Source organism: Oncorhynchus kisutch, linkage group LG7 (assembly GCF_002021735.2).
Source record: "Oncorhynchus kisutch isolate 150728-3 linkage group LG7, Okis_V2, whole genome shotgun sequence".
In the NCBI taxonomy this organism is placed as follows: Eukaryota; Metazoa; Chordata; class Actinopteri; order Salmoniformes; family Salmonidae; genus Oncorhynchus; species Oncorhynchus kisutch.
In genome coordinates, this window is record NC_034180.2 from 55935461 (window position 1) to 55957107 (window position 21647).

The 21647-nt window shown below is 42.6% G+C and overlaps 1 protein-coding gene across 5 annotated transcripts in view; it reads right to left on the minus strand.

The window, feature by feature from the left end:
• The window catches only part of LOC109882006 (attractin), a 715620-nt gene that overhangs the window by 72301 nt on the left and 621672 nt on the right, over window positions 1–21647 (minus strand). For 4 of the 5 annotated variants that reach the window (XM_031829397.1, XM_031829396.1, XM_031829394.1 and 1 more), the window contains exons 11-15: window positions 20774–20858; window positions 20223–20446; window positions 11969–12090; window positions 11623–11761; window positions 8133–8323 (exon numbers count right to left, since the gene is read on the minus strand). In XM_031829397.1, coding sequence (XP_031685257.1) covers window positions 8133–8323; window positions 11623–11761; window positions 11969–12090; window positions 20223–20446; window positions 20774–20858 — 761 coding nt within the window. The remainder of the gene's footprint in view (window positions 1–8132; window positions 8324–11622; window positions 11762–11968; window positions 12091–20222; window positions 20447–20773; window positions 20859–21647) is intronic. The other variant, XM_031829398.1, reaches the window with a different exon arrangement.

Sequence of the window (21647 nt, forward strand, 5' to 3'; positions counted from 1 at the left end):
TGCTCTGGACACCATATGTGAACTGATTGCCCCCCATCTATCTTCAGAGCTCGTGCTGCTAGGCGACCTAAACTGGAACATGCTTAACACCCCAGCCATCCTACAATCTAAACTTGATGCCCTCAATCTCACACAAATTATCAATGAACCTACCAGGTACCTCCCCAAAGCCTTAAACACGGGCACCCTCATATACAGTGCCTTGCGAAAGTATTCGGCCCCCTTGAACTTTGCGAACTTTTGCCACATTTCAGGCTTCAAACATAAAGATATAAAACTGTATTTTTTGTGAAGAATCAACAACAAGTGGGACACAATCATGAAGTGGAACGACATTTATTGGATATTTCAAACTTTAACAAATCAAAAACTGAAAAATTGGGCGTGCAAAATTATTCAGCCCCCTTAAGTTAATACTTTGTAGCGCCACCTTTTGCTGCGATTACAGCTGTAAGTCGCTTGGGGTATGTCTCTATCAGTTTTGCACATCGAGAGACTGAAATCTTTTCCCATTCCTCCTTGCAAAACAGCTCGAGCTCAGTGAGGTTGGATGGAGAGCATTTGTGAACAGCAGTTTTCAGTTCTTTCCACAGATTCTCGATTGGATTCAGGTCTGGACTTTGACTTGGCCATTCTAACACCTGGATATGTTTATTTTTGAACCATTCCATTGTAGATTTTGCTTTATGTTTTGAATCATTGTCTTGTTGGAAGACAAATCTCCGTCCCAGTCTCAGGTCTTTTGCAGACTCCATCAGGTTTTCTTCTCTCGAATGGTCCTGTATTTGGCTCCATCCATCTTCCCTGTCCCTGCTGAAGAAAAGCAGGCCCAAACCATGATGCTGCCACCACCATGTTTGACAGTGGGGATGGTGTGTTCATGGTGATGAGCTGTGTTGCTTTTACGCCAAACATAACGTTTTGCATTGTTGCCAAAAAGTTCAATTTTGGTTTCATCTGACCAGAGCACCTTCTTCCACATGTTTGGTGTGTCTCCCAGGTGGCTTGTGGCAAACTTTAAATGACACTTTTTATGGATATCTTTAAGAAATGGCTTTCTTCTTGCCACTCTTCCATAAAGGCCAGATTTGTGCAATATACGACTGATTGTTGTCCTATGGACAGAGTCTCCCACCTCAGCTGTAGATCTCTGCAGTTCATCCAGAGTGATCATGGGCCTCTTGGCTGCATCTCTGATCAGTCTTCTCCTCGTATGAGCTGAAAGTTTAGAGGGACGGACAGGTCTTGGTAGATTTGCAGTGGTCTGATACTCCTTCCATTTCAATATTATCGCTTGCACAGTGCTCCTTGGGATGTTTAAAGCTTGGGAAATCTTTTTGTATCCAAATCCGGCTTTAAACTTCTTCACAACAGTATCTCGGACCTGCCTGGTGTGTTCCTTGTTCTTCATGATGCTCTCTGCGCTTTTAACGGACCTCAGACTATCACAGTGCAGGTGCATTTATACGGAGACTTGATTACACACAGGTGGATTGTATTTATCATCATTAGTCATTTAGGTCAACATTGGATCATTCAGAGATCCTCACTGAACTTCTGGAGAGAGTTTGCTGCACTGAAAGTAAAGGGGCTGAATAATTTTGCACGCCCAATTTTTCAGTTTTTGATTTGTTAAAAAAGTTTGAAATATCCAATAAATGTCGTTCCACTTCATGATTGTGTCCCACTTGTTGTTGATTCTTCACAAAAAAATACAGTTTTATATCTTTATGTTTGAAGCCTGAAATGTGGCAAAAGGTCGCAAAGTTCAAGGGGGATGAATACTTTCGCAAGGCACTGTATATCATCCTAACCAACTTGCCCTCTAAATACACCTCTGCTGTCTTCAACCAAGATCTCAGCTATCACTGCCTCATTGCCTGCATCCGTAATGGGTCAGCGGTCAAACGACCTCCACTCATCACTGTAAAACGCTCCCTGAAACACTTCAGCGAGCAGGCCTTTCTAATTGACCTGGCCGGGGTATCCTGGAAGGATATTGATCTCATCCCGTCAGTAGAGGATGCCTGGATATTTTTTTTAATTGCCTTCCTAACCATCTTAAATAAACATGCCCCATTCAAGAAATTTAGAACCAGGAACAGATATAGCCCTTGGTTCTCCCCAGACCTGACTGCCCTTAACCAACACAAAAACATCCTATGGCGTTCTGCATTAGCATCGAACAGCCCCCGTGATATGCAGCTGTTCAGGGAAGCTAGAAACCATTATACTCAGGCAGTTAGAAAAGCCAAGGCTAGCTTCTTCAAGCAGAAATTTGCTTCCTGCAACACTAACTTAAAAAAGTTCTGGGACACTGTAAAGTCCATGGAGAATAAGAACACCTCCTCCCAGCTGCCCACTGCACTGAAGATAGGAAACACTGTCACCACTGATAAATCCACCATAATTGAGAATTTCAATAAGCATTTTTCTACGGCTGGCCATGCTTTCCACCTGGCTACTCCTACCCCGGTCAACAGCACTGCACCCCCAACAGCAACTCGCCCAAGCCTTCCCCATTTCTCCTTCTCCCAAATCCGTTCAGCTGATGTTCTGAAAGAGCTGCAAAATCTGGACCCCTACAAATCAGCCGGGCTAGACAATCTGGACCCTTTCTTTCTAAAATTATCTGCCGAAATTGTTGCCACCCCTATTATTAGCCTGTTCAACCTCTCTTTCGTGTCGTCTGAGATTCCCAAAGATTGGAAAGCAGCTGCGGTCATCCCCCTCTTCAAAGGGGGGGACACTCTTGACCCAAACTGCTACAGACCTATATCTATCCTACCATGCTTTTCTAAGGTCTTCGAACGCCAAGTCAACAAACAGATTACCGACCATTTCGAATCTCACCATACCTTCTCTGCTATGCAATCTGGTTTCAGAGCTGGTCATGGGTGCACCTCAGCCACGCTCAAGGTCCTAAACGATATCTTAACTGCCATCGATAAGAAACATTACTGTGCAGCCGTATTCATTGATCTGGCCAAGGCTTTCGACTCTCTCAATCACCACATCCTCATCAGCAGACTCGACAGCCTTGGTTTCTCAAATGATTGCCTCGCCTGGTTCACCAACTACTTCTCTGATAGAGTTCAGTGTGCCAAATCGGAGGGCCTGTTGTCCGGGTCTCTGGCAGTCTCTATGGGGGTGCCACAGGGTTCAATTCTTGGACCGACTCTCTTCTCTGTATACATCAATGAGGTCGCTCTTGCTGCTGGTGAGTCTCTGATCCACCTCTACGCCGACACCATTCTGTATACTTCTGGCCCTTCTTTGGACACTGTGTTAACAACCCTCCAGGCAAGCTTCAATGCCATACAACTCTCCTTCCGTGGCCTCCAATTGCTCTTAAATACAAGTAAAACTAAATGCATGCTCTTCAACCGATCGCTACCTGCACCTACCCGCCTGTCCAACATCACTAATCTGGACGGCTCTGACTTAGAATACGTGGACAACTACAAATACTTAGGTGTCTGGTTAGACTGTAAACTCTCCTTCCAGACCCATATCAAACATCTCCAATCCAAAGTTAAATCTAGAATTGGCTTCCTATTTCACAACAAAGCATCCTTCACTCATGCTGCCAAACATACCCTTGTAAAACTGACCATCCTACCAATCCTCGACTTTGGCGATGTCATTTACAAAATAGCCTCCAATACCCTACTCAACCAATTGGATGCAGTCTATCACAGTGCAATCCGTTTTGTCACCAAATCCCCATATACTACCCACCATTGCGACCTGTACGCTCTCGTTGGCTGGCCCTCGCTTCATACTCGTCGCCAAACCCACTGGCTCCATGTCATCTACAAGACCCTGCTAGGTAAAGTCCCCCCTTATCTCAGCTCGCTGGTCACCATAGCATCTCCCACCTGTAGCACACGCTCCAGCAGGTATATCTCTCTAGTCACCCCCAAAACCAATTTCTTTGGTTTCTTTGGCCGCCTCTCCTTCCAGTTCTCTGCTGCCAATGACTGGAACGAACTACAAAAATCTCTGAAACTGGAAACACTTATCTCCCTCACTAGCTTTAAGCACCAACTGTCAGAGCAGCTCACAGATTACTGCACCTGTACATAGCCCACCAATAATTTAGCCCAAACAACTACCTCTTTCCCAACTGTATTTAATACATTTATTTATTTTGCTCCTTTGCACCCCATTATTTTTATTTCTTTCATTGCAAAACTACCATTCCAGTGTTTTACTTGCTATATTGTATTTACTTTGCCACCATGGCCTTTTTTGCCTTTACCTCCCTTCCCACCTCATTTGCTCACATTGTATATAGACTTGTTTATACTGTATTATTGACTGTATGTTTGTTTTACTCCATGTGTAACTCTGTGTCGTTGTATCTGTCGAACTGCTTTGCTTTATCTTGGCCAGGTCGCAATTGTAAATGAGAACTTGTTCTCAACTTGCCTACCTGGTTAAATAAAGGTGTTCTCAACTAGCCTACCTGGTTAAATAAAGGTGATCTGGTCTACCTGGTTAAATAAAGGTGTTCTCAACTTGCCTACCTGGTTAAATAAAGGTAAAATAAATAAATAAAAGTGATATGTAAATAAAATTAAAGTGGCTGGAGTTGAGTCAGTATGTTTAACAGTCTGATTGAGTCATTGTCAGTGTGTTGGCAGCAGCCACTCAATGTTAGTGGTGGCTGTTTAACAGTCTGATGGCCTTGAGATAGAAGCTCTTTTTCAGTCTCTCGGTCCCAGCTTTGATGCACCTGTACTGACCTCGCCTTCTGGATGATAGCGGTGTGAACAGGCAGTGGCTCGGGTGGTTGTTGTCCTTGATGATCTTTTTGGCCTTCCTGTGACATCGGGTGCTGTAGGAGTCCTGGAGGGCAGGTAGTTTGCCCCCGGTGATGCGTTATGCAGACCTCACTACCCTCTGGAGAGCCTTACGGTTATGGGTGGAGCAGTTGCCATACCAGGCAGTGATACAGCCCGACAGGATGCTCTCGATTGTGCATCTGTCAAAGTTTGTGAGTGTTTTAGGTGACAAGCCAAATCTCTTACGCCTCCTGAGGTTGAAGAGGCGCTGTTCCGCCTTCTTCACCACGCTGTCTGTGTGGGTGGACCATTTCAGTTTGTCTGTGATGTGGAGGCCGAGGAACTTAAACTTTCCACCCTCTCCACTACTGTCCCGTCGATGTGGATGGGGGCTGCTCCCTCTGCTGTTTCCTGAAGTCCACGATCATCTCCTTTGTTTTGTTGACATTGAGTGTGAGGTTATTTTCCTGACACCACACTCCGAGGGCCCTCAACTCCTCCCTATAGGCCTGTCTCGTCATTGTTGGTAATGAAGCCTACCACTGTAGTGTTGTCTGCAGTCGTGGGGGATCAGGGAGTTTCTTTAAAAAATATATATTTGATTTATTTCACCTTTATTTAACCAGGTAGGCTAGCTGAGAACACCTTTATTTAACCAGGTAGGCTAGTTGAGAACACCTTTATTTAACCAGGTAGGCTAGTTGAGAACACCTTTATTTAACCAGGTAGGCTAGTTGAGAACACCTTTATTTAACCAGGTAGGCTAGTTGAGAACACCTTTATTTAACCAGGTAGGCAAGTTGAAAACAAGTTCTCATTTGCAACTGCAACCTGGCCAAGATGAAGCATAGCAATTTGACACATACAACAACACAGAGTTACACATGGAATAAACAAAACATAGTCAATAATACAGTAGAACAAAAGAAAACAAAAAGTCTATATACAGTGAGTGCAAATGAGGTAAGATAAGGCAATAAATAGGCCATGGTGGCGAAGTACTTACAATATAGCAATTAAACACTGGAATGGTAGATCGGCAGAAGATGAATGTGCAACTAGAGATACTGGGGTGCAAAGGAGCAAAATAAATAAATACATTTGAGAAACCAAGGCTGTCGAGTCTGCCAATAAGAATGTTGTGATTGACAGAGTCGAAAGCCTTGGCCAGATCGATGAATACGGCTGCACAGTAATGTCTCTTATCGATGGCGGTTATGATATCGTTTAGGACCTTGAGCGTGGCTGAGGTGCACCCGTGACCAGCTCTGAAACCAGATTGCATAGCTGAGAAGGTACGGTGGGGTTCGAAATGGTCGGTAATCTATTTGTTAACTTGGCTTTCGAAGACCTTAGAAAGAAAGGGTAGGATATATATAGGTCTGTAGCCATAGAGAAATGCTTATTGAAATTCTCAATTATATAGTGGAGTACAAGAGAGGGTTGAGAATGCACCCTTGTGGGGACCCAGTGTTGAGAATCAGCGGGGTGGAGATGTTGTTACCTACCCTCACCACCTGGGGGCGGCCGTCAGGAAGTCCAGGACCCAGTTGCCTCAGGCAGGGTCGAGACCCAGGGTCTCGAGCTTAATGACGAGTTTGGAGGGTACTATGGTGTTAACCTTTTTTTCCACTGTAGAGGTCCTCAGGTGGTTAACTTCTTTGGGATAAGGGGCAGCATTTTCACTTTTGAATTAATAACATGCCCAAGGTAAACTCCCTCCTACTCTGTCCCAGATGCTAATATATGCATATTATTATTAGTATTGTATAGAAAACACTCTGAAGTTTCTAAAACTGTTTGAATGATGTCTGTGAGTATAACAGAACTCATATGGCAGGCGAAAACCTGAGAAAAATCCAACCAGAAAGTGGGAGGTTTATAGTTTTTCAAAGCTTAGACTACCTACTAAGCTTTGAATACACATTGAGATATGGATAAAGTTGCACTTCCTACGGCTTCCACTAGATGTCAACCGTCTTTTGAAACTGGTTTGAGGATTCTACTATAAAGGAGGGGCTCATAAGAGCTCTTTGAGTCAGTGGTCTGGCAGAGAGCCTTGGTCTCATGACGCGCGCTCCCGACAGAGTTACCTCTCATTCCAGTGCTTTTCTGAAGACAAAGGAATTCTCCGGTTGGAACATTATTGATGTTTTATGTTAAAACATCCTAAAGATTGATTCCATACATCGTTTGACATGTTTCTAAAGGACTGTAACGGAACTTTGAGTTTTTGTCTGGATGAAGTGCCTGCGCCTCAAGATGGATTACTGGGCTAACAACAAGTGGCTATTTGGACATAAATGATGGAACAAATCAGTCATTTGCCTTCTGATGAAGATCAAAAGGTAAGTGAATATTTATGGTGTTGATTCTAACTTTGTTGATTCCAAAATATTCCTCTGGCTGTTTTGGGTTCTGAGCGCCGTTCTCAGATTATGCTTTTTCCGTCAAGTTTAAAAAAAATCTGTTTGTGTATTTCTGCAAAATCAACGGATGTTTTGGAAACAAAACAGTTCTGCACGTAAGGCGCTAATGAGATTTTTGGATATAAATATGCACATTATCGAACAAAACATACATGTATTGTGTAACATGATGTCCTATGAGTGTCATCTGATGACGATCATCAAAGGTTAGTGATACATTTTATCCATATTTCTGCTTTTTGTGACTCCAATCTTTGGCTGGAAAAATGGCTGTTTTTTTCCTTCCATCAGCAAGGGCATTGAAACGTGGCTGGGTCTTTCAGCATGACAATGATCCCAAACACACCGCCCGGGCAATGAAGGAGTGGCTTCGTAAGAAGCATTTCAAGCATTTCAAGGTCCTGGAGTGGCCTAGCCAGTCTCCAGATCTCAACCCCATAGAAAATCTTTGGAGGGAGTTGAAAGTCCATGTTGCCCAGCAACAGCCCCAAAACATCACTGCTCTAGAGGAGATCTGCATGGAGGAATGGGCCAAAAAACCAGCAACAGTGTGTGAAAACCTTGTGAAGACTTAGAGAAAACATTTGATCTCTGTCATTGCCAACAAAGGGTATATAACAAATTATTGAGATAAACTTTTGTTATTGACGAAATACTTATTTTCCACCATAGTTTGCAAATAAATTAATAAAAAAATCCTACAATGTGATTTTCTGGAATTTTTTTCTCATTTTGTCTGTCATAGTTGAAGTGTACCTATGATGAAAATTACAGGCCTCTCTCATCTTTTAAGTGGGAGAACTTGCACAATTGGTGGCTGACTAAATACTTTTTTGCCCCACTGTATGTTCTAATATATTGTAACTATAGTGACCTTTCTATATATGTTGTAATATATTGGAACTATAGTGACCTTGCTCACCAGAACGTTCATGATCTGCAGCTCTTTAAGGACAAAGTCCACCTCCTTCTGATTGGTCAACGAGGCCAGGACGGCGTTGTGACCCCGACAGGTCAGCTTGGCGTTGTCGTACGAGTCCTTTGCTGTGATGAACTTCAGACACGAGTTACCCACCAGGTGCCAACTCTCACCACAAATATTCTCTGGAGGGAGAAAGATACATTTTGATATATTTTGATATATTATAAAGAGAGATAGATGTCTATAGAAAGAAAGGTTCTCTGCAAGAAGAACAGGACAGGACCGTTAAAGACAAACCTTGTGGATTTTGTCAATGAGGCCCTTCATCTAGTTCCCCAGTCAGATGAACTCATGGATACCATGTTCATGTCTCTGTGTCCAGTATGAAGGAAGTTACAAGTAGTTTTGCGAGCCAATGCTAACTAGCGTTAGCACAATGACTGGAAGTCATTCCCAGAGGACTGGCCACCCCACATAGCCTGGTTCCTCTTTAGGTTTCTTCCTAGGTTTTGGCCTTTCTAGGGAGTTTTTCCTAGCCACCATGCTTCTACACCTGCATTGCATGCTGTTTGGGGTTTTATGCTGGGTTTCTGTACAGCACTTTGAGATATCAGCTGATGTACGAAGGGCTATATAAATACATTTGATTTGAAGTCTATGAGTATCTACTAGTATGACTATGGGGAAGTAGATTAAGGCCCTCATTGCCAACATCCCAAAGTATCCCTTTAAAACATCTAACACCAACTTATCAACATACACATCTGTAGAAAAAAAATCTACCATTTTCTATGGTACAGTGCCTTCAGAAAGTATTCATACCCCTTAATTTATTCCACATTTTGTTGTATTACAGATTTTATTCAAAATGGATTAAATAAATACAAAAGCTCACCCATCTACACACAATACCCCATAATGACATCACAATACCCCATAATGACATCACAATACCCCATAATGACATCACAATACCCCATAATGACATCACAATAACCCATAATGACATCACAATACCCCATAATGACATCACAATACCCCATAATGACATCACAATACCCCATAATGACATCACAATACCCCATAATGACATCACAATACCCCATAATGACATCACAACACCCCATAATGACATCACAATACCCCATAATGACATCACAACACCCCATAATGACATCACAACAACCCATAATGACATCACAATACCCCATAATGACATCACAATACCCCATAATGACATCACAATACCCCATAATGACATCACAATACCCCATAATGACATCACAATACCCCATAATGACATCACAATACCCCATAATGACATCACAATACCCCATAATGACATCACAATACCCCATAATGACATCACAATACCCCATAATGACATCACAACACCCCATAATGACATCACAACACCCCATAATGACATCACAACACCCCATAATGACATCACAACACCCCATAATGACATCACAATACCCCATAATGACATCACAATACCCCATAATGACATCACAACACCCCATAATGACATCACAACACCCCATAATGACATCACAACACCCCATAATGACATCACAATACCCCATAATGACATCACAATACCCCATAATGACATCACAATACCCCATAATGACATCACAATACCCCATAATGACATCACAATACCCCATAATGACATCACAACACCCCATAATGACATCACAATACCCCATAATGACATCACAATACCCCATAATGACATCACAATACCCCATAATGACATCACAACACCCCATAATGACATCACAATACCCCATAATGACATCACAACACCCCATAATGACATCACAATACCCCATAATGACAAAGTGAAAACATGTTTTTAGAAATGTTTGCACATTTATTGAAATATAAATACCAAAATATCCAATTTATATCAGCATTCACACCTGAGTCAATACTTTTTAAAATCACCTTTGGCAGTGATTACAGCTGTGAGTCTTTCTGTGTAAGTCTCAGAGCTTTGCAAACCTGGATTGTACAATATTTGCCCATTATTCTTTTCAAAATTCTTCAAGCTCTGTCAAGTTGAATGTTGATCATTGCTAGACAGACAGTTTCAAGTATTGCCATTGATTTTCTTCTCCCAGTGTCTGTTGGAAAGCAGACAACCAGGTTTTCCTCAAATATTTTGCCTGTGCTTAATGCTTAATATTAGGACAGTTTAAAATAAATATAGTAGGGTTAGCCTATAGAAAGCTAATTGGATCCTCCTCTTTTTAATAGAGGCCATCACTCTGTTTTATCCCCAAATTGCATAACCTATAGAAATGTTGTGCAACATGAGCTCATGGGCTCTCATGAGGTGTTTGATTAGATTTTCCATTTCATTTGCATTGATGTCAGAGTGATTAGAAGTACAATAGAGTACTGAGTACCAGACAGTTAGCATGTTTGGTAGACTATTAATGACCATCAGCAACATCAGAGCTTGGAGAAGCCTAATTACCGTGACTAAACGGTCATGTGGAATTTGACTGCCTTCATGACTCGTGTGTGGCGGTAATACGGTCACCGCAACAGCCCTAGCGATTGGACAAGACTAACACCAACTGATCAGGACATTAGGTAGTTGTTGGGGAATTGTTAGATATTACTGCATTTTCGGAACTAGAATAACAAGCATTTTGCTATACTTGCATTAACATCTGCTAACCATGTGACCAATATAATTTGATAACTACCAAATAGACATCATGGAAATGGGGTAAAAGTACCAAGGGGAAAAACATATCTATATTATTAACCACGGAATGAGTCCATGCAAATTTACTCCTAAACGTATTTATGCCATAACAAAGGGAATAAATACCTATTGACTCAAGACCTTTTCATGTTTTATTCATTTTAAAAAATGGCATTATGGGGTGTAGATCAGGGACACAACAACATTTAGAAAAAGTCAAGGAGTGTGAATGCTTTCTGAAGGCTCTGTCTGTAAATGGAGGACACATCTAAGAAAATCAGGAATCCCTGATTAATTCATTAGGAAGTATCACATCCCTGCACAGCACAGTATACTGTTAAACACTAGCAAACCAGTACAGCTTTGATGAGAGATGTACAGTACTATACAGACAAGGTTTTGTATTACCAGGTAGAGAGATACACTTCTGGTTTCTTACCAGGCAGAGATACACACTTCTGGTTTCTTACCAGGCAGAGGATACACACTTCTGGTTTCTTACCAGGCAGAAATACACACTTCTGGTTTCTTACCAGACAGAAAGATACACTTCTGGTTTCTTACCAGGTAGGGATACACACTTCTGGTTTCTTACCAGGCAGAGAGATACACTTCTGGTTTATTACCAGGTAGAGAGATATACTTCTGGTTTCTTACCAGGTAGAGAGATACACTTCTGGTTCCTGGGTTCTCACCAGTTGTTTTCTAGGTTACCAGGTAAGCATATACACTTCTGTTTTTTGGGATTCTCACCTGGTAGAGCGATGCACTCCTGGTTTCGAGGTTCCCATTGGCAGTTCTGGTCCACCCCACAGCTCTTACAGCTGGTCTTCTTGTTGCAGACATATGACGGGTTGTCTTTAGGACAGACATCATACTCCACTATGGCCCCCTGGGATAGGAAGACATGTCATACATATTAATAACACCAGTATTTCCTGCTTTCTCCCTCCTGATTCCAGGAACCTTCCCATTTCTGAAAACCCTGGGAATTTACTGGAATTCTGCAACAAAGAGACATTGTGTAAAGTCCATGTAAATCTACATGTAAAGTCCTATAATGTAATGATAATGAGTGCAGCCCATTGGCCATTCTTACCGTGACGGCCGTGCAGTTGGAGCTCACAGAGACACACTGAACAGCACACCACTGGCAGCCGTTAGTATTGGCTGTACAGCTGTAGCAGTCCGTGTACTGGTCACAACGATCGTTGTCAACATCTACGATACAACCAGAAAGTCATATTTAGTACAGTTGTAGTATAGTTACAGTACATGTACAGTATCCGTACAGTAGTAGTATGTGTATAGTATTCATACAGTATTAGTATGCGTACAGTATTCATACAGTATTAGTATAGTATTGGAATTCATACATGATTCATACAGTATTAGTATTCATACATGATTCATACAGTATTAGTATTCATTCATGATTCGTATAGTATTAGTATTCATTCATGATTCGTATAGTATTAGTAAAGTATTAGTATTTATACATGATTAGTACAGTATTAGTATTAATACATGATTCATACAGTATTAGTATTTATACATGATTATTACAGTATTAGTATTAATACATGATTCGTATAGTATTAGTAAAGTATCAGTATTAATACATGATTCATACAGTATTAGTATTCATACATGATTCGTACAGTATTAGTATAGTAGTAGTATTGGCTGTACAGCTGTACTGGTCATTGGTCATGATCGTTGTCAACATCCACAATAAAATGTCTCCAGTCATTTTTTTACATTTCCTGTTGAAACACGATATCCCAAGTATAAATACAGTAAAGTACACACAAATGGGAAAAAAATACGTGTTTTGTGCAATGTAGTGATTTTTAGACAACTAAAAAGGAGCAGGGCATTCAAGTTGTTGGTCTGATGGAAACTCGAGATCAGCCTCCATCTTGCTTGAGGAACAATAGATAAAAGAGGAAGCCCCCCCCCCTTAATGCTGATTGGCTGACAGCCGTGGTATATCAGACCACGGGTATGACAAAACATATATTTTTACTGTTCTAATTGTGTTGGTAACCAGTTAATAATAGCGATAAGGGACCTCGGGGACTTGTGGTATATGGTCAATGTACCACGGCTAAGGGCTGTTGCGTCGTGCCTAAGAACAGCCCTTAGCCGTGGTATATTGTCCATACACCACACCCCCTCAGGCCTATTGCTTAATTAGACATGATCAGTTCTAGGGCATTGCTGCCTGACTTTTGGAGTCCTGTGTTAGATGTGTGTGAAAGATATTCAGGATGCAGTTTTCATCTCCAACCCCAGAAAATGAGTCTTCCAACGGGGAAATAGAGGAGATTACTGCAGCCGTGACAACACGACACCGAACCAAACACAGCATGTTAGAAGACCCAGCTGGAGAGCTAGTCTGAAGTAATGTCCTGAACACACACAGAGAGACACATACCTCCAGAAAACACACAGATGAAACTGTGCAAGAGGATGGCCCAGACACTGGACTGCACTGTACACACAGACAGATGTACTGTACTGTACACACAGACAGATGTACTGCACTGTACACACAGACAGATGTACTGCACTGTAGACACAGACAGATGTACTGCACTGTAGACACAAACAGATGTACTGTACTGTAGACACAAACAGATGTACTGCACTGTAGACACAAACAGATGTACTGCACTGTAGACACAAACAGATGTACTGCACTGTAGACACAAACAGTTGTACTGCACTGTAGACACAAACAGATGTACTGCACTGTAGACACAAACAGATGTACTGCACTGTAGACACAAACAGATGTACTGCACTGTAGACACAAACAGATGTACTGCACTGTAGACACAAACAGATGTACTGCACTGTAGACACAAACAGATGTACTGCACTGTAGACACAAACAGATGTACTGCACTGTAGACACAAACAGATGTACTGCACTGTAGACACAAACAGATGTACTGCACTGTAGACACAAACAGATGTACTGCACTGTAGACACAAACAGATGTACTGCACTGTAGACACAAACAGATGTACTGCACTGTAGACACAAACAGATGTACTGCACTGTACAGTCGTGGCGACAAGTTGAGAATGACACAACTATTAAGTTCACAAAGTCTGCAATTTGCATATACTCCAGAATGTTATGAAGAGTGATTAGATGAATTGCAATTAATTGCAAAGTCCCTATTTGCCATGCAAATGAACTGAATCCCAAAAAACATTTCCACTGCATTTCAGCCCTACCAGCTGACATCATGTTAGTGATTTTCTCATTAACACAGGTGTCGGCGTTGACGAGGACAAGGCTGGAGATCACTCTGTCATGCTGATTGAGTTTGAATAACAGACTGGAAGCTTCAAAAGGAGGGTGGTGCTTGGAATCATTGTTCTTCCTCTGTCAACCATAGTTACCTGCAAGGAAACACGTGCCGTCATCATTGCTTTGCACAAAAAGGGCTTCACAGGCAAGGATATTGCTGCCAGTAAGATTGCACCTAAATCAACCATTCATCGGATCATCAAGAACATCAAGGAGAGTGGTTCAATTGTTGTGCAGAAGGCTTCAGGGCGCCCAAGAAAGTCCAGCAAGCGCCAGGATCGTCTCCTAAAGTTGATTCAGCTGTGGGATCGGGGCACCACCAATACAGAGCTTGCTCAGGAATGGCAGCAGGCAGGTGTGAGTGCATCTGCATGCACAGTGAGGCAAAGACTTTTGGAGGATGGCCTGGTGTCAAGAAGGGCAGCAAAGAAGCCACTTCTCTCCAGGAAAAACATCAGGGACAGACTGATATTCTGCAAAAGGTACAGGGATTGGACTGCTGAAGACTGGGCACTCTGATGAATCCCCTTTCTGTTTGTTTAGGGCATCAGGAAAAAAGCTTGCCTGGAGAAGACAAGGTGAGCTCTACCATCAGTCCTGTGTCATGCAAACAGTAAAGCATCCTGAGACCATTCATGTGTGGGGTTGCTTCTCAGCCAAGAGAGTGGGCTCACTCACAATTTTTCCTAAACACAGCCATGAATAAAGAATGGTACCAACACATCCTTCGAGAGAAACTTCTCCGAACCATCCAGGAACAGTTTGGTGATGAACAATGCCTTTTCCAGCATGATTGAGCACCTTGCCATAAGGCAAAAGTGATAACTAAGTGGATCAGGGAACAAAACATCGATATTTTGGGTCCATGGCCAGGAAACTACCCAGACCTTAATCCCATTGAGAACTTGTGGTCTATCCTCAAGATGCGGGTGGATAAACAAAAACCCACAAATTCTGACAGACTCCAAGCATTGATCATGCAAGAATGGGCTGCCATCAGTCAGGATGTGGCCCAGAAGTTAAATGACAGCATGCCAGGGCCGATTGCAGAGGTCTTGAAAAAGAAGGGTCAACACTGCAAATATTGACTCTTATCATCAACTTCATGTAATTGTCAATAAAAGCCTTTGACACTTATGAAATGTTTGTAATTGTACTTCAGTATTCCATAGTAAAATCTGACAAAAATATCTAAAGACACATTCTCAAACCTTGACTGTACACACAGATGTCAAGCAAAGAGGCACTGAGTTTGAAGGTAGGCCTTGAAATACATCCACATGTACACCTCCAATTTACGTCAATTCGCCTATCAGAAGCTTCTAAAGCCATGACATTTTTCTAGAATTTTCCAAGCTGTTTAAAGGCACAGTCAACTTAGTGTATGTAATCTTCTGACCCACAGGAATTGTGATAAAGTGAATTATAAGTGAAATAATCTGTCTGTAAACAATTGTTGGAAAAATAACTTGTGTCATGCACGAAGTAGATGTCCTAACCAACTTGCCAAAACTATAGTTTGTTAACAAAAAATGTGTTGAGTGGTTGAAAAATGAGTTTTAATGACTCCAATCTAAGTGTATGAAAACTTCAGACTTCAACTGTAGATTTTCTGCACTGTACACACACACAGATAGATATACTGCACTGTACACACACACAGATAGATATACTGCACTGTACACACACACAGATAGATATACTGCACTGTACACACAGAAAGATAGATATACTGCACTGTACACACACACAGATAGATATACTGCACTGTACACACACACAGATAGATATACTGCACTGTACACACAGAAAGATAGATATACTGCACTGTACACACACAGATAGATATACTGCACTGTACACACACAGAGATAGATATAATGCACTGTACACACACACAGATAGATATACTGCACTGTACACACACAGAGATAGATATACTGCACTGTACACACACACAGATAGATATACTGCACTGTACACACACACAGATAGATATACTGCACTGTACACACACACAGATAGATATACTGCACTGTACACACAGATAGATATACTGCACTGTACACAAAGATAGATATACTGCACTGTACACACAGATAGATATACTGCACTGTACACAGATAGATATACTGCACTGTACACACAGATAGATATACTGCACTGTACACAGATAGATATACTGCACTGTACACACAGATAGATATACTGCACTGTACACACAGATAGATATACTGCACTGTACACAGATAGATATACTGCACTGTACACACAGATATATATACTGCACTGTACACAGATAGATATACTGCACTGTACACACAGATAGATATACTGCACTGTATACACACATATACAATGCATTAAAAAAACAGAAAGACCTTATTTACATAACTATTATTATTTACCTTATTTACATAACTATTATTATTTACCTTATTTACATAACTATTCAGACTCTTTGCTATGAGATTTGAAATTGAGTTCAGGTGCATTCTGTTTCCAATTAATCAGCCTTGAGATGTTTCTACAACTTGATTGGAGTCCACCTGTGGTAAATTCAATTGATTGGACATGATTTGGAAAGGCACACACCTGTCTGTATAAGGTCCCACAGTTGACAGTGCATGTCAGAGCAAAACCCAAGTAATGAGGTTAAAGGAATGGTCCGTAGAGCTCAGAGACAGGATTGTGTCGAGGCACAGATCTTGGGAAGGGTACCAAAACATTTCTGCAGTATGGAAGGTCCCCAAGAACACAGTGGCCTCCATCATTCTTAAATGGGAGAAGTTAGGAACCACCAAAACTCTTCCTAGAGCTGGCCACCCAGCCAAACTGAACAATCGGCGGAGAAGGGCCTTGGTCAGGGAGGTGGCAAAGAACCCGATGGTCACTCACACAGAGCTCCTCTATGGAGATGGGAGAACCTTCCAGAAGGACAACCATCTCTGCAGCACTCCACCAATCAGGACTTTATTGCCAGATGGAACCCACTCCTCAGTAAAAGGCACGACTGCCAGCTTGGAGTTTGCCAAAAAAGCACCTAAAGAACAGACCGTGAGAAACAAGATTCTCTGGTCTGATGAAACCAAGATTGAACTCTTTGGCCGTCATGTCTGGAGGAAACCTGGCACCATCTCTACGGTGAAGCATGCTGGTGGCAGAATCATGCTGTGGGGATGTTTTTCAGTGCCTGGGACTTGGAGACTAGTCAGGATCGAGGGAAAGATGAACGAAGCAAAGTACAGAAAGATAATTGATGAAAATATTGCACCATACTGCAGCATCCCTCATGCTTGCCACGGTATGATGCAACCTTTAAATGAAGACCCACTGTATACTAACAGATATGAAGATGCTAACAAGGCGTTCTCATTGGACCGCATGCTGCTTTGTATTCAGATAAGGATGGGATGGCACACCTGTCAGGTCCTATGTTCAATATGTCAGACAGAATGGACCTGGTTATCAGAGGGATAGCTAGTTGATTTGAGGCAAGAAGTTGGTTAGATAGGAGGCCATGGTTATCAGAGGGATAGCTAGTTGATTTGAGGCATGAAGTTGGTTAGATAGCCTGGTCCCAAATCTGGTTGAAGTTGGTTCTAGCCTGGTCCCACACCTGGTTGAAGTTGGTTCTAGCCTGGTCCCACATCTGGTTGAAGTTGGTTCTAGCCTGGTCCCCGATCTGGTTGAAGGTGGTTCTAGCCTGGTCCCAGATCTGGTTGAAGTTGGTTCTAGCCTGGTCCCAAATCTGGTTGAAGTTGGTTCTAGCCTGGTCCCAGATCTGGTTGAAGTTGGTTCTAGCCTGGTCCCAGATCTGGTTGAAGTTGGTTCTAGCCTGGTCCCAGATCTGGTTGAAGTTGGTTCTAGCCTGGTCCCAGATCTGGTTGAAGTTGGTTCTGGCCTGGTCCCAGATCTGGTTGAAGTTGGTTCTAGTCTGGTCTCAGATCTGGTTGTGTATCTTGCCAACTCCTATGGTCATTGTGTGAAATATGTGACCCGTTTCAGGAAACCAGGCATCTGTCACGAGTCCCTACTTCACAGGAGCGCCATTTGAACCTAAACTTTATTTTTTAATCAAAATGTGTTGTTTGGCAGAAATGCCTTCTGGGACGTGAACTTTCATGTGCCTTAATAACAAAACGTGTATGCCATCTGTAAATACGAATAAAATGGTCAAATTATGAGCCAAGTTGGTTAAGTTATTGAAAAAGTTGGCAACTTTCCAGCTAGCTATGATTGGCTGAGATAATGAGTGGGCTGGACATGCAGAGAGAATTTCTGATTGGTCTGCCATGTAGCACACCTCTGTCTATAATAGGAGCTGGTCAGTATCTGTAGGTAATCCTTTCTAACACTGCTTTTCTGAATGACATCACGTAGTAGAACTACATCAGTGTTGCTCTCCACTTTCTGGAAGACATCACATAGTAGAACTACATCAGTGTTGCTCTCTTCAAACTAAAGGCAACCACGGCATCCGTGACAGAGAGGGAGAAGTGTCCAACCATGTATACGGGTAATAGAGTCTATCTAGCTACATTTTCAGATATTACAAGTTTCTAATTTAGTCAGAAAGTCATTTTCATTTAAAGTTAGAGAAAGGGGGGTTCCTAGTCAGTTGTACAACTGAATGCCTTCAACTGAAATGTGTCTTCCATGTTTTACCCAACCCCTCTGAATCAGAGAGGTGTGTCTTCCACGTTTAACCCAAGCCCTCTGAATCAGAGAGGTGTGTCTGAAGGGGGGGGGGGGGGGGGGGGGGGGGGGGGTTGCCATAATCGACATCCACGTCTTCGCCGCCCTGGAGAAAGGGCCTTGCTCAGGGGCAGAATGACAGATTTGTACCTTGTCAGCTCGGGGATTCGATCCAGCAACCTTTCGGTTACTAGCTAGCTAACGTTAGCTGGTTGGTTAGCTAGCTAACGTTACGTGTTTGATCTGTGTAGTAATATTATTCATCTCAGAGCCATTTGTATTGCTAGTTATAGCCTAATGCTAGTTATATCCTAATGTTAGTTAGCTAACATTGAACCTGGTTAGTTTAGCTACCTGCAGATTCATGCAGGGCAGTAACATTACGAGTTGGGATTATTGTTTAGCTAGCTAGATACATGTCTAAACAAAAGACTCCACTATGCAACTAACCATTTCAATAGAATGTTTGTCACTGCGACAACTGATAGACGTAGCTGGTAATTTGCTCTGGCTATCTGATTTCAGAGCACTCTCGTCTAAATGTGGCAGAGCGCAGAATAACTGACGAATTTAGCAACGCTCAACACCCGTTGAATATGGCCGGTGTCAGTAGAAGTTGGCAAAAAAAGCGTAATTAAATTGTTGCCAGCAGCACAGTTAGTCACCAACGCTCTGGATAACATGAAAACAGCCTAACCAGCTCTGCTAGGGTGAGCAAAATGGTCAGAGAGCTGTTCTCTCATTTGTGTCTGGAAGTAGCTAGCAGCTAGCCAACGTTAGCCAGTTAGCTTGGGTGCTTGACTGCTGTTGTTAGGGCAGAATGCTCGGATCAACCCTGCTCCTCAGCCAGAGCGTCCAGCGTGAGCTCTGAACGCTCCGAGAGCCAAACGCTCTTAGCACACTCTGGCACTCCGGACTAAATTTACAAACACAGCTGTAGTATAAACCAGCCTTAAGTCTTGAAATCTTTGGTTGTTTAGTACATGGCCTCACAGGTGAATCCTGAAAGAGATGGGTGGGGCTAAAGCTTAAGAGGGTGTGAACAATACTCAATGGGTGTAAACAAAGAAGAACTCTCCAGTAGGTACCAAAACATTCAAGGGACATTTTCTCAAAAGTGAGGTTACAAGTTTATCAGCTTTCAAAGCAGAATTACTTTCCCATTGTTCCTCAAATGCAGTGTATGATATTCCATTTACTAGTTCTGAGTCTCTACTATTATCCAATGTATGAAACACCATTTCAAATGTTGATACATAAGACCAAATCGAGCCGGGTGGTCACATATGTGGAACTAGGCTAGTGGTTAGATAGACAGGTCACCTACATGTTCTGGTTCCACAGGAGGCCAGGGTGGTCTGCTCATCCAGGAATCCGGGGTTCGAGTCCCAGGGCAGGCAGGAGCCCAGGTTAGCATTCCAAACGCAGTGAACCCCCGGCCAGGCCGCTATACAGGCGGCAGCGCTAGGAGCGCTGGAGCAGCTGGCTGGCGTGTAGATCAGGACATCACTCAACAACAGACTGTTGAACCCCCCAAACACATACATCACACTGTAGGGGGGAGGGAGGGAGGAGTAGAAAGAAAGATAAGACACATGAAAGTACAGTAACTTATCCCATAGACATAGTTCCCATAGACATAGTTCTCAAAGCCCCCCCCCATCCCACCACTCCTGTATTTTGATGTGATATGTTTCCACAACCGTACAGCAATTCAGATTCTATTCACGTTTAGATGGAGTATTTGTCGGTTTCGGCTTCCAGAGCCACTTCGCCTCTAAACAGAACATGTCAGGTCCTTGGACTATAAGGTGTAATGTTGGGCTCCAATAGTCCATTACTGGGCTAGGGACCCTGAAGTAGACGGTCTCTCTGTACCTGTCACTGTAGACGGCCGTGTGTCCGAACCGGTTGACATCATGGTAGAGGTCTGGTCTGGACAGCACTGACCACTCATCACATGCTGTTTAGAGAGAGAGACATGTTTATATTGACAAGTTTCTACATCCGTTTGTTGTTACATGATCTGACCAGCAATGTGATAGTTAGACTGGGTTCGGGTTAAGATGGGTTAGGGTTAAGATGGGTTAGGGTTAGGGTTAAGATGGGTTAGGGTTAAGATGGGTTAGGGTTAAGATGGGTTAGGGTTAAGATGGGTTAGGGTTAAGGTGGGTTAGGGTTAAGATGCGTTAGGGTTAAGGTGGGTTAGGGTTAGTAACAGACATCTCAACATCAACTGTTCAGAGGAGACTGTGTGAATCAGGCCTTCATGGTTGAATTGCTCCAAAGAAACCACTACTAAAGGACCCCAATAATATGTTTCTTGGGCCAAGAAACACGAGCAATGGACATTAGATCAGTGGAAATCTGTCCTTTGGTCTGACGAGTCCAAATTTGAGATTTTTGGTTTGTGAGATGCAGAATAAGTGATTGGATGACCTATGCATGTGTATTTCCCATGATGAAGCATGGAGGAGGAGGTGTTATTGTGTGGGGGTGCATTGCTGGTGACACATTCTATGCTTTATTTAGAATTCAAGGCACACTTCACCAGCATGGCTAACACAGTATTCTGCAGCGATACACCATCCCATCTGGTTCGGGCTTAGTGGGACTATCATTTGTTTTTCAACAGGACAATGACCCAACACACCTCCAGTCTGTATAAGGGGTATTTGACCAAGAAGGAGAGTGATGAGTGCTGCATCAGATGGCCTCCACAATCATCCGACCTCAACCCAATTGATTGTTT